At 43.1% G+C, this 13,360-nt stretch overlaps 1 protein-coding gene across 14 annotated transcripts in view; it reads right to left on the reverse strand.

The window, feature by feature from the left end:
• The window catches only part of PPFIBP2 (PPFIA binding protein 2), a 143,899-nt gene that overhangs the window by 39,436 nt on the left and 91,103 nt on the right, over positions 1-13,360 (reverse strand). For 12 of the 14 annotated variants that reach the window (XM_063641101.1, XM_063641100.1, XM_063641098.1 and 9 more), the window contains one exon: positions 7,238-7,369. In XM_063641101.1, the coding sequence (XP_063497171.1) occupies positions 7,238-7,369 (132 nt within the window). Of the gene's footprint in view, positions 1-7,231; positions 7,370-11,923; positions 12,204-13,360 lie in introns of those variants that run through there. The other 2 variants (XM_055282555.1, XM_055282552.2) reach the window with 2 other exon arrangements.

Genomic DNA, 13,360 nt, shown 5'->3' on the forward strand with positions numbered 1-13,360 from the left:
GCCCAGAGGTAACAACAGATCCATGCCAAGCCACTGCACTCTGTTCTGGTTAAGAGAAACCCCAGCCCCTCCACCAGTGAAATGCCCCACACACGCATGCTCTGATATACTTAAGTGTGGTTCCTACACGTGACCCCTCCCAACAGGCACAGTCCTGGCTGCAGGGCTGGGGCTCGGCCACACCGTCGCCGGCCGCCACCTCCTCAGGGTGGTCCCTACTGAGTAACAGGCGCTCTTGAATCTGCCTGTGGATGTCCAGCTGCAGCCTACACATCTGCTCCTGCAGCTCACTGATCACATTCAGAACCGACTGTAGGAAGGAAAAGAAAGAAGAGAAAAGCGCTCCAGGTCAGACAGCTCTCAGACGCAGAACTCCTTAAGAGAACAGCACAGAGGAAGTGTGCATGGGGCAGGGAGCAGGTGGCACTCAGTGGTCACTGTCGACGGCCCTCCACTTTCCTCATCAGAACCAAAAGACATGGCATTTTTCCTCAGGCCTGCCCCATCCAGGTGCCTCTTTTGCAGTTGGAACAAATCCCCAACAGCTCCTTTGTGCCATACTGTTGTGTCAACACCGAGGCATGGAATCTAGAAGAAACCCTTCATCCAAGCAGAAACAATAGCAGAGATGGGTGCACACCGGGGCACACACACAAACACATCCCCTCTCCACATATGCATAATACACACACCAACTCCCCTTACCCAAACACCCAACGTGTCAGCACCTATGCACAGGCGACATATGGCACACATCACACTTATATGTCCCAAACCCTGAACTCAGGCATCAATATGCCGATTTCAGTGTATTCATCTTCTATTCCTCCATCTTGTCTACAAGATTATCCCAAGCAACGTTTTTGCAACGCTTCACTGAAATGTGGATTTACCTGGTCTACCACAACACACATTCCCGGCCAAACTGATAAGGCCAATCTGACGAGACTCACTCCTTGAGAACACGGATCCCTACTTTGTCTCCTACCTTCTTGCAAACCATCATAGAGTTGGCCCCAAACTCAATAGACTAAAATTTATTGAATCTATCAAACTTTTGCCATTTTGAAAATCAAGAAGGAAATGGTTCATTTCCAGTTTTCTAGCAACTCATTTGATTTTCCTGATTCCTTAAAATTAACTTATAGCAAGCATTTTGGGGGACTGTTGTCCTAAATTTTTTGTATCTGTCAGAGACATCCATGGAATCAAGTCCATTTTTTCTTTTTCTTATTAAGAACATAACTCTGTGTGTGTGTGTGTGTGTGTGTGTGTGGCTTTGTGTTGTCCTCAGCATTGTCCTTTAGTTTGGGATGTCCCCTTCCTGACACTGGTTATGCAAGTGCACTTTTGTCTTTAGCATATGTCCTTTCTGCCTTTTGTACAAGCCCCTCTGAAAACTACTTCCTTTCAAGACACCTTTAAGCGCTTCCTTTTTATTGGTATTATCTGTGAGATTGCACAGTCAGAATTATATTTAAGTAGTTCAATATTCTTGGGTCTTCCTCTATATGAGAGTTCCCCATCCACTTTATTTTTAAACTGTCAGAGTTATGATTTACCCAAGTCTACAGTGCATGGCTGTTTATGCCTAGTTTTTCCATGCTCACTCTCGTGAACATTCAAATAACAATGACCACTTTCTCTCTCTCAAAGCACCTATCACTTTTACTTCATAAACCAGTTTCTCCTTTTGCTTCAATGTTGGAGCTACAATGGCAGTTTTCCTAGTTTTGTCTTCTACCCTCTGAGTAGAGTGAAAGCAAGTGAGAAAAACAAACAAGTAAACATTCAAATGCTTCAGAATTCAGCTGGGAGATATTTAGGAGCTAACAAATAGGTTGCTGCCCCCCTCCCTCCATCACTGCCCCTTGTGTGCATCAGTCAGTTTGGAGGCCTGCATCAGGAACACATCTATTTTCATCCCTCTGCTCAGTGTGTGGTGTACCCAAAACTTCTGGGCTACTCTGCCTTAATACTCCTGAGCCATGTGTTGTCATTGTTTTCTGGTATGTCTGTCCTCAGGCTTGGCATTTCAACTTAGCTTTATAATTCTTTTTTTTTTTGAGACGGAGTCTCACTCTGTCTCCCAGGCTGGAGTGCAGTGGCACGATCTCGGCTCACTGCAACCTCCACCTCCCAGGTTCAAGCCTCCCAAGTAGCTGGGACTACAGGCGCATACCACCATGCCTGGCTGATTTTTGTGTTTTAGTAGAGATGGGGTTTCACTATGTTGGCCAGGCTGGCCTCAAACTCCTGACCTCAAGCGATCCAGTCTCCTCAGCCTCCCAAAGTACTGGGATTACAGGCATGAGCCACCACACCTGGCCTAGCTTCATAATTCTTTATCTCTAGGGCTGGCCCATCTCCTAACAGGTCTGTTTCCCTCCCATAAAGCAGACCCTTTTGTAACTCTGTTCCATTCTGGGTTCCACATCATGATGTCTAGGTGGCATTTATGAGGTTATAATTGCTGTCCTGTGTTGTAACCTCAGCTCACTTTTTTTTTTTTTTTTTTGAGACGGAGTCTTGCTCTGTCACCCAGGCTGGGGTGCAGTGCTGCGATCTCGGCTCACTGCAAGCTCCACCTCCCGGGTTCACGCCATTCTCCTGCCTCAGCCTCTCCGAGTAGCTGGGACTACAGGCGCCTGCCACCACGCCCGGCTAATTTTTTGTATTTTTAGTAGAAACGGGGTTTCACCGTGGTCTCGATCTCCTGACCTCGTGATCCACCCGCCTCGGCCTCCCAAAGTGCTGGGATTACAAGCGTGAGCCACTGCGCCCAGCCCTCACTTTGTTTTTTAATCACACTTTGCCAACCATTAAAGTTCTTCTTTATGGTTATTTTCTATGTGAAACTACTGGGCACCTCCCATAATCACAGTTGTTTCCAATTCCATCTTACCTGTTAATCTTGTACACAATTTTACTTAGTTCTTTCTTTTTTCAGGCTCAGTTTATATACATTACATTGCTCATGGGAATATAACCTCTATGTTCTAGAGAGGGCAATTTGGAAATATCTGTCAAAATTTCAAGTTCATGTACTCCTTGACCCATAAATTCCACATCAGTATCTTTACATATGTACCAGATTATTCACTACAGCATTATTTGTAATAGCAGAAACTTGGAAACCATCTAAATGTCCACTGAGAGAGGACTGGTTAAATAAATTAGGCTATAGTTGGATGGTAGAACAATATGCAGACATAGATATGAATGAGGAAGTTTTAAAAAACATACTTGGTGTAAAAAGAACTCCAAGACTGCTAAATTTAAAAAGAAAGGTCTAGAATAGTGTACATTTGTATAAAAATGAGGGAAAGTGTGTCTGTGTGTATCCACATGAATGTACTTGTCCACGCATAATATAACTCTGGGAGGATACAAACCAAAGGCACTGGGTCCTGACTGCTGACTGGAGGACACATGTTGAAAGAGACCTTTTGCTATACACCCTTTTGAACTCTTGATTTTTGAATTATGGGAGTATATTTCCTATACTGATGCAAATGAGTAAATAAAGAAAATAAAAACAAGAATAATGAAACTCTCCTATTAGGCCGGCTTATCTCTGAGCAAACACAATCTTCCCAGATCTCACTCTGTATTCCAAGTCCATCATTCTGTTGCCTCAGTTCAGAAATCAGAATCCCTTTCTCCCAGGGTCCTAACCACAAGAAAGAAGAAATGATGGCATCATCACTTGTGCTGTAAGATGTTTCCATTTTCTGCAGGAAATCTTAAAGATTCTTTCCTGTTCTCTTCTTGCTCACATGTACCCCTGATCAGTTGGGCTGACTCCCCTTCCTAGCACATCTGGGGTTCCTGCTCCCTTCTTAACAGGCTGCTCTGATAGCTACTCACAGAAACCTCTAGTTGCCACAGTGGGGTCCAACTGCAGGTTGCTGGCACCCCCACAGCACGGAGAAGCCAGATTTCTTTCTTGGGGAAGACCCATCTGAGCAACACGCCTTTGCAATGCTTTGATCTGTGCCCACGCAGAGGTTTTCCTTTACCTCTGGATCTCTTTCTTTCATGCTTCATCCTCTTGATTTTGGTATTTACTTTCCATGTCAATCACTCTTCCGTAGTCCTGCTTTTCAGGAGTACGTCTAATTCATCCAATCTTCAGTACCCTCATATGACCCTGAACCATTGCAAAAGGCTGATGAGAAAAGGTAAACAGGAAACCTAGTATTCACCCACAGCTCATTTGGGCCACTACTCACTCTTGAGCAAGGCTGGCCATCAAGGAACCTGCGCCTGCAAGTCCCCAGGTCTTACAGAATGACTGTCGGTAATCATTTCCAGAACTTAAAACAAGCAGCAAGATGCTGGCTTGGGCTATGATCAGAATCAGAGCAGAAGGAGCAGTGTGAACTAGAATTAGAACTAGAACTAAAACCAAGTGATACATCTGAGACTAATTTCTAGTGACATTGTGGTGGCAATGCTCTTGCCACCAGCAGTCTCTTCTTTTCATTAAAACATAAAACAGAATTTGAGGATAAAGCCTGAGCTAAGCTGAGAAAGTTTATTTCAGATTCATACCTAAGGGGGGGAAAAAAATGAATCCTGCCTGTTCCAAACCACACACAATGAGCCCTTAGGCTAAATACATTCACTGGAAAAAACAGCAGCAGTATAGTATGGGAAGCAGCGTTCCCTTTATTCATGCAATTACAACCTCTGGTGACCTTAGCAAAATGTCTCACTCAAAATAAACATCTCCATGCACATGACAATAGTGCAGCTTAAGCAGCACCCTGTGGTTTTAAACCCCTGGTGCTCCAGACACTCACAAATAGAGGTAGAAGTTCTGTGCATACCAGCAAAGATTATGTGCAATTACAAGAATGAGGAATTTGTTTCAGGTCATGTGGCTGCTCACTGATTATCACAGGTTTGAACAGCCTACAGAATTCCTCCACGTGGAAACCTAATATTTGTACTAGCAACTGGGGAGGGCTGTTATCTGGTAGGATTGAGGCCAGACACTCAGGGTCTACGTCACCTTATGCATGAACAGACCGATGAAAAACAAAAACAAAAAATTCAGATTTAAAAATAGTCCTTCAGAAAAGAAAGAAAAAAGCAAACAGTAAAACGACTGCGTTAGTGCTTCTTGTCCCAGAAGTGGGAGCTCTCCTTCCTTTCTGATGTGCCTGTAAAGGGACTGCATTATCCTAGCTTGGTGCTAACTCTGTATACTTCCACAGATGGGCTGACTTTCATACTCACACCCCCTCACCCCTCATGCACAGATCCCTGCGGTGACTGGTGTAGAACCAGGTATATGACCCAAATTGGCCCAATGAGATGCAATCTTGAGGGTTTTGTTGGAACCTTTGAGAAAGCACCTCTTTGACTGCAGAAGTTGCCTGGCTGGCACGATATCATTCCGGAGCTACTGATGGCTACTCTGTCACCACCTGGGGAGAGCCTTCTTAAGAATAAGGCTAAAACAGAACCAAGTGATACAACTGAGACTAATTTCTAGTGACACTGTGAGATTACCTGGATCTAGTCATATTGTATTCTTTCAAACCCTAGACTTTTCAAGTTATGTGACATAGGTCTCTCTCCTCCCTATTTTTCTTAAGTGATTTTGAGTTGAGTGTCTGCCATTTTAAGCCTTCTCACAGTTTATGGAATTCTGCCCACAAAGTCCTAATGTGTGTTCATATACAATCGTGCAGGTTGAAACATTGGTAAAATAACTTTAAACCAGAAGAAAATTCAGTTACTTCTCCCTGAACATTTAATTCAACTAACACTTCACACAGACTAGCTTTCAGCCTGTATAAACTTTGCAATATATAAATAATGTATCTATGTCTACATTTTCATTTCCAACATGCTTCACAATACTATCAGTAAGTAATCAATAAAAGCTAACTATTACTATGCTAAGGGTTCCACATACATTGTCTCATTCACTCCTCAGAATAACCAAAGAAATTGGAAGTATTACTACCTCCATCTTACAGAAGAAGAAACAGGTTTGGGAAGTTAAATTACTTGCCCAAGATCACAAAGCCACTGAGCTCAGTTTAAAGCCAGGAGATCTGGTTCATCAGCCTGGACTCTTAATCAGTACAAGCTACTGTTCTCCGCTTATTGGGGATATCTTCTTTTGGCAACTGTATTTCTAATTAATGAACATGTTCTCAAAAGCAATGCAAGGAATATGCTCACACATTAGAAATATTCTAATCACCAGTGTGTTTACTCAGCAAACATGGCAGATGTCAGTATGCACTAATGCTGGCACTTATCAGAAGGGAACAATATCCGTCTTTAGCCTAAATGAAGGAAGGAGATGAAGACATACCAGGTACTGACAAAATGCCAAATACTATGCAGGTACTTAACTTTCATGATTTTATTTGGACTTTACCACACAGTTATCCATTTTACAGATAAAGAAATAGAAGTTCAGAGAGATTAAGTAGCCAACTTGAAGTTCATAGAACTATTAAGCAGTTAGGTCAGTAAATGAGCAAGGTGTTTCTAAACCTAAAACCTATCTTCTTTCATATCTCTCATTGCTAGGTGTGAATATAAGAACTTAAAGGTAGAGGCACATGAAGACGGTTATCTAAGGTTAAAACAGGCTGCCTGCTCTCAAAGGAGCTCTGAGTGTAAAATTCTCTAAACATTTATCTAAAAAAGTCTGGCATGTTCCAGCCAATGGCATACAAAGACTGAAAAACAAAATTAGGAAAACATTCTCTAAGAGAAGGCCTGCATATGGCCTACTCCATGAGATCCATCAGGAGAAAAGAAACACATAACCTGAGGTGCCATCTGGGTCAGTGAAATGCACATCAAGAAATGTTTCCAGACTCCTTGGATCTAGTGTCAATGGCCTATTGGGAGGCTGACTTCATTCCGGTACGTCATCATTTCCTTGGTTCTCACAGAAGACATCTTGTGTCCCTCCACATTTTGTCTTATTCTTCCCCAACTATTGCTTCTCTTTCCATCCTTGTCAGCAGTTTGAGGGCAGATAAAGCCTTAGAGCCAAAACTGGGTGGTTTGGATACTGCTGAAATTTGCAGCCACAGCAAAACCTGATAACTTGGTATTAACAGATTACTGCATCTCTAGTGTATAGATATTTCTGGCACCCAATAGCTTCCAGGCTGGGAGTTGACCAGATGGCCTAAATTCACATTATGACAGCCTTCCCAGGTCTGAGCTTAGGACAGTACACATTCACCCTCACCTCTGCTTTTCTCTGCTTCTCTTCCTGTTCTCTCTGCTCCTTCTCCATGCCAACCAGCTTGAGCTTCAGCTCAGACACTTCAGTCATCAGATCGAGCTTCTGGGTCTCAAGAGATGTGTGGCTTAGCAGCTCCTGCAAGCAAAAACAGATCTCGAAATCAGAAACCACTGTGGCAATAAGAACAGCTCTGGCTTCATCTACAGCACATAAGGCAATACCTAAGTTATGTGTTCAACAACACAGAATTGAGACTGCTACATGAGAGTCACAGGCCTATTATGGATGGGCCTGGGCTGATGCTGGGCTACTCAGGGATAGCACACCCTCGATACCACCCACTGTGCTTTGATAGACAAGGTGAGCTACATTTCTCAAATGTGTTTGCCCATAGAGACCATTATTTATTATTTCCATGTAGAGAAAAGTGAATGGATACTTTCAAAGAACAAAATTTCTCAATTTTTTAAAAGACAAAGCAGCAGGTCCTCTCTATCAAAACAAACAAAAATGCTTAAGTTAACAATATATTTTTTTCAAAGCTAAAATTTCTAGATCACTTTCTGGGCTCAACCAATGCTCAGCCCAGTTTTCAACATGTGCCAATACAAGACTTCACTGCCATGAACCTAAACAGGAGCTAGAACACAAAGTAGATGTTCAAAGAGTGTTGAATGATTACATAGGAATCTTATGTGAGATGGATCTTTCCTGGGCTATTCCAAAATTACAATCTGGCCACTCTGGAATGTAAATAAGAAGATTGTTCTTTCCCAATTGTGAAGACAGACCAGGGAGGTTATTACTAGTCTTGCCATCACTAGAACAGTAGCAGACTATAACCAAATAACCCAGGTCTTTGACAATAAACCTGTCACTAATAAAAACACTTCATAAACATAAACACGGTAAAAAATAAAGATGATAGGCAAGATACCCACTCAGAACTAATATGAATTATAAAGGACCTCAAAAATCAGGAGCATTTCCTAAAGTCCAGGGCAACATATTTTTCCATTGGCAAAGGGCAATGTCGTATGAGGTCCAAAATCCTGGCACATGGTAGACACTGGCTACAAAGGTTGTGGCAAGAATAGACACAGCAACCAGGAAAGCAATGGGCCAAATGAACAGAAGGAAAATATATCCTACCATGGTCTGAACATTTTGTATCATCTTGGGCAACCCAAGCTCAGCACAAGAATGGCAATCTCAACACTCTGACTCAAACACTATGAGGTCACAGATTTGGAACTGTCCTCAGATCATGAATCAAACCACACGGGACAGAAATTTTTAACTTGGAATACATGATTCCCCAGACCAACAGCCTGGGAAACAGCCTACCTGGGAAAGGTAGGCAACACTGTTCATCTGCTAGCCTGAGGGGATGGGTATCTCTCTAGAAGCCCAGCAACTCAGCATAATGAGCTCCCCAAGCTCTGAGGTAAGGAGGCCAGCTCTTCCTGGGCCAGCCAGATTGGAAGCTGGCTCACAAGGCAGAGGCGGAGCACTGCAGCCAGAGCACAGGCTACTTGGCCACTAGGAGTCAGCCAGATGAGTTCTCCAATGCAATGGAGAACTGAAATTTGTTGAGTGCCTCTTCTGTACCAGAGACTGCTGGTGCTTTTGTATACATCTTCTTAATAAACTCTCCAAATGAGTTGGCAGTAAATATTATCCCAATTTTACAGATGAGGAAACAGGCCAAGAGAGAGTATATAAAACTTTTGGCCAAGGACACAAGCCAATCAGCAGCAGAGTTACTATTTATTTATTTATTTATTTATTTATTTTAAGATGGAGTTTCACTCTTTTTGCCCAGGCTGGAGTGCAATGGCACGATCTCGGCTCACCACAACCTCCACCTCCCGGGTTCAAGTGATTCTCCTGCCTCAGCCTTCCGAGTAGCCGGGATTACAGGCACATTCCACCACGTCCAGCTAATTTTGTATTTTTAGTAGAGACAGGGTTTCACCATGTTGGCCAGGCTTGTCTTGAACTCCTGATCTCCAGTAATTCACTCGCCTCAGTCTCCCAAAGTGCTGAGATTATAGGCATCAACCACCACACCCAGCAAGCAGAGTCAGTTTTCAAACAAAAGTCTGTTTGACACCAGAACTCATTTTAGTCTATTGTATCACAAAGTTTCCCAAACAGAGAAAGAAGTCCAAGCATTTTAAGAGACATTTTAAAAAATACGCTAAAATAGGCAATCAACAAATATTCAGTGAGCCCAGGAAATGTCCACTCAAATTGCCAAGATTTCATTGAGCACATACTACCTATCAGGGCCTAGTACTAAGGTTATGCAGGCCACAAAGGGCTTTAAGCAGTTCTTCCCTGAGTGTGAGGGCACACAAAATAAGTTCTCTGAGTCTCTGAGTCTTGAGTACGTGAGTATCTTAAGATATGATCATCCCCCACACCACCTACTCTCTTATCCTTCTTTCCTTTCCCTACCTCCCTCTCTTCCTTTATTACCTCATTCTCTAGTTCTCCAACCTTTTGCCTACCTACCTTATTCCCAAAATGTTTTTAGGCAGTTTACAAAATAGATATTTCAAATTAAAAAATAAATCATAAAAATTAAAGCAGGTAGGGAAATAAGTTAAAGTCAGAGTTAGTAGAAAATCTATGCCATAAACTTCTATAAACAGCTAGAGATGGACTATAATGTACATGTGAGCTTCCCAGCTGCCAATGCAAAGGGGAAAAGGAACAAGTGCACAGGTCAAGGTCCACAAGAAAATGTCTTTAGACTACTGAGATCTCAGGGAAAAAAAAAATCATTCTTTCATTCAACAAATATGTTTTTAAACACCTACCAGATGCCAGTGCCTAGATACATGACAATTACTAATAAAACAAAGCCCCTGTTGAGTACTTGAACACCTTAAGATGATGCTCAGCCTGGGCACAGTGGCTCATGCCTAGCACTTTGGGAGGCTGAGGTGGGTGGATCATTTGAGCCCCAGGAATTTGAGATCAGCCTAGGCAACATAGTGGAACCCTGTCTCTACAAAAAATACACACGCAAAAAAAAAAAATTAGCAACCGTGGTGGCATGGGCCTGTAGTTCCAGCTAATTGAGAGGCTGAGGTGGGAGGATTGATTGAACCTGGGAGGTTGAGGCTGCAGCGAGCTGTGATCATGCCACGGTACTCCAGCCTAGGAGACAGTGAGACCCTGTCTTTAAAAAAAAAGGCCGGGCGCGGTGGCTCATGCCTGTAATCCCAGCACTTTGGGAGGCTGAGGCAGGCAGATCACGAGGTCAGGAGATCGAGACCATCCTGACTGACACGGTGAAATCCCGTCTCTACTAAAAATACAGAAAATTAGCCGGGTGTGGTGGTGGGCACCTGTAGTCCCAGCTACCCGGGAGGCTGAGGCAGGAGAATGGCGTGAACCTGGGAGGCGGAGCTTGCAGTGAGCCGAGATCGTGCCACTGCACTCCAGCCTGGGCAACACAGTGAGACTCTGTCTCAAAAAAAAAAAAAAAAAAAGGCCGGGCGCAGTAGCTCACGCCTGTAATCCCAGCACTTTGGGAGGCCGAGGCGGGCGGATCACGAGGTCAGGAGATCGAGACCATCCTGCCTAACACGGTGAAACCCCGTCTCTACTAAAAATACAAAAAATTAGCCGGGCGAGGTGGCAGGCGCCTGTAGTCCCAGCTACGCGGGAGGCTGAGGCAGGAGAATGGCGTGAACCCCAGGGGGCGGAGCCTGCAGTGAGCCGAGATCGCGCCACTGCACTCCAGCCTGGGTGAAAGAGGGAGACTCCGTCTCAAAAAAAAAAAAAAAAAAAAAAAAAAGATATTCATGCAGTTTTGTCTTCTGATCAGCATTCAAAATACTGCTTTGATGTGATTTTTTAAAGTTTCATAATGTATCTCTTTTGAAAGCTAAGAGTCTACTCTGCTTCTATCATTGCCAAAATCCCTATTTTAACTACCAGGTAGTGATTGGTCATACCAATGGTTCCAGCTGATGAAGACAATATTTTCACTAGTTGCAATAGCCATTCCAATTGGTCATGCCAGTGTTTGAGTTAGTCACACTAACATTCCAAACAGACATTCACAATTGGACACACTAACATTTTAATTAGAAACCTGAGGTTGCTTAATTTCATATAGTTCACTAATAATAGAACACTTACTTATTCTCTTCTAGCTTATATCTATTAGCATGTGCTTCTACCTTTCATGATCATCTTCCCCTTGTCCCTGTCATAATTACTGTTTTGGTCCCTAAACTCAAAATCAGTCTTCAACAAACTTATCCCAGTCCAGCTCTACTTCCCCATCTCCAGATCCAGCAAGGCCCTTAGCCACTATTATGAACTGTGATCTCTAAAATGTGCGTTTTAATAGGAGTTAACTTATCCTACATCCTCAATTGCTCCTTCTACTTCCAACATAAAGTGAATCTTGTTTTTTCAACAATATTACACATTCTTCCCAGTCATTTCAAGTGGAGACCACTCAGCTTCCACCAACCCAACTTATAGAACACTGTGTTCCCTATTCCAGGGCTGCTTCCAAGCCAGTATTTGGCCCCCCGACCATCCGCATTTATCCTCCTATTCTAAGACAGTGCTCTTCACTTATACCACATTCTCCCCAAACCAAAGGAACCAACCCACTTCCTTCAGGCTTTTGTCGTGATCAACAGCTTTTCTACCTACTTTAGGTGCATTCCGTCTCCTCAATAGCTTCCACATCCTTGTTATTAACTTTTCCATTCAGTATCCACTCTGGCTTCACATTCTTTGACCTCAGCTCCAATAGGCTTTGCTTTCCATTTCGTTCAGCTTCTCAGTAGCACAGTCACCACTTGGATCTCATGTGTATCCAGAATGTGTTTGCTTTGCTTCTAAAATCTTCAGCTCTGAAATTCTCTCCTCTGGCCACAATCTTCTGACCTTTCATCTGTCCCACTTGCTCACTCAACCTATAATTTCTTCAGTGGCCACTAGTTACTTAGTAACTATTTTCCTGGTTTATCAACTTCCTTGAAGCAACATTGTTCTCCTTATCCACTCTGTACCCTGAGGTGAGTCATTTCAATTGTATTCATACCTACAGGAGAAAATCCTCATGGGATCTCATCCCTGTAACAGGCCTCATGTGCATTTGTTAGTCTTTTGTCTGTGATTCCACTCTCCACAGCTTAAAAATTGCTAGTGAAAGGCACTTAATGATGCCAGTTGGTTTCTGTACAAATTTATGCTATCTAATTACAGCTGATCTTCCAATACTGCCTGGCAAAACTTGTGTTTGTCTCTGGCTGATTCCTTTCAGGAACTGTTCCAAGCCTTTTCTGTTCTGCTCAAGCCCTAAACCCCTACCATGTCTCCCTCTTCTCAAATAATCTCTCCTCATATTTGCTGAAAAGATAAAATGCATCTGTTCATTGAATGTAAGTTCTATTTCAAAGTTTCCTAGCATCATCTCTCATTCATATATCTTAAATCCCTGTCTTACAAACAGCAAGCCCATAGTTCCTTTCCAAGGATAAACTGCCATAATTGCACATTGCCATCTTTTCTGCAGGCTTCTTTCACCTTTGAAAACTGTTCCCTAGCTCAGAACATTTCCTGGTGCACATAAAAAGTACTCATCAAAGGATACAACGCTTCTAGAATTTGCTCCTGAATTGCCCCTGACTGACCTTCCCATTTCTGGCTATTTCTCAGTCTCCTGACTCTTCATACATTCCCATACAACTTGATAAATCTTACAGTAACTTCCTGGTCAACCAGCAGCCTTTGGCTCTGTTCTCTGAGTTCTGGTCCTATTTCTCCCTCCAGCTGGTAACTCAGAATGGCTCCTGCTCACATGGTCCTGGACTCTCCCTCACTTCTGTACTGCCTTTGAGCAATTTCCCACCAAGCTCTGTGCTACTCTAGGATAGAGCCATCAATCATCTACTCTGGCAGGCATTTAATCTCTCCCTCACCATCAGCTCCAATTCCTCAGGCTATAAACATGATCAAATTTCTGACATTCTAAAGAAACTTCCATCTTGACCTTGCCCTCAAAGCTACCACCATCAACTCCCATGTCCTCTTGCTGGACAAATGCATATGTGTGTGTGTGTGTGTGTGGATGGGTGGGTGAGT

Source organism: Symphalangus syndactylus, chromosome 6, assembly GCF_028878055.3.
Source record: "Symphalangus syndactylus isolate Jambi chromosome 6, NHGRI_mSymSyn1-v2.1_pri, whole genome shotgun sequence".
Lineage (NCBI taxonomy): Eukaryota > Metazoa > Chordata > Mammalia > Primates > Hylobatidae > Symphalangus > Symphalangus syndactylus.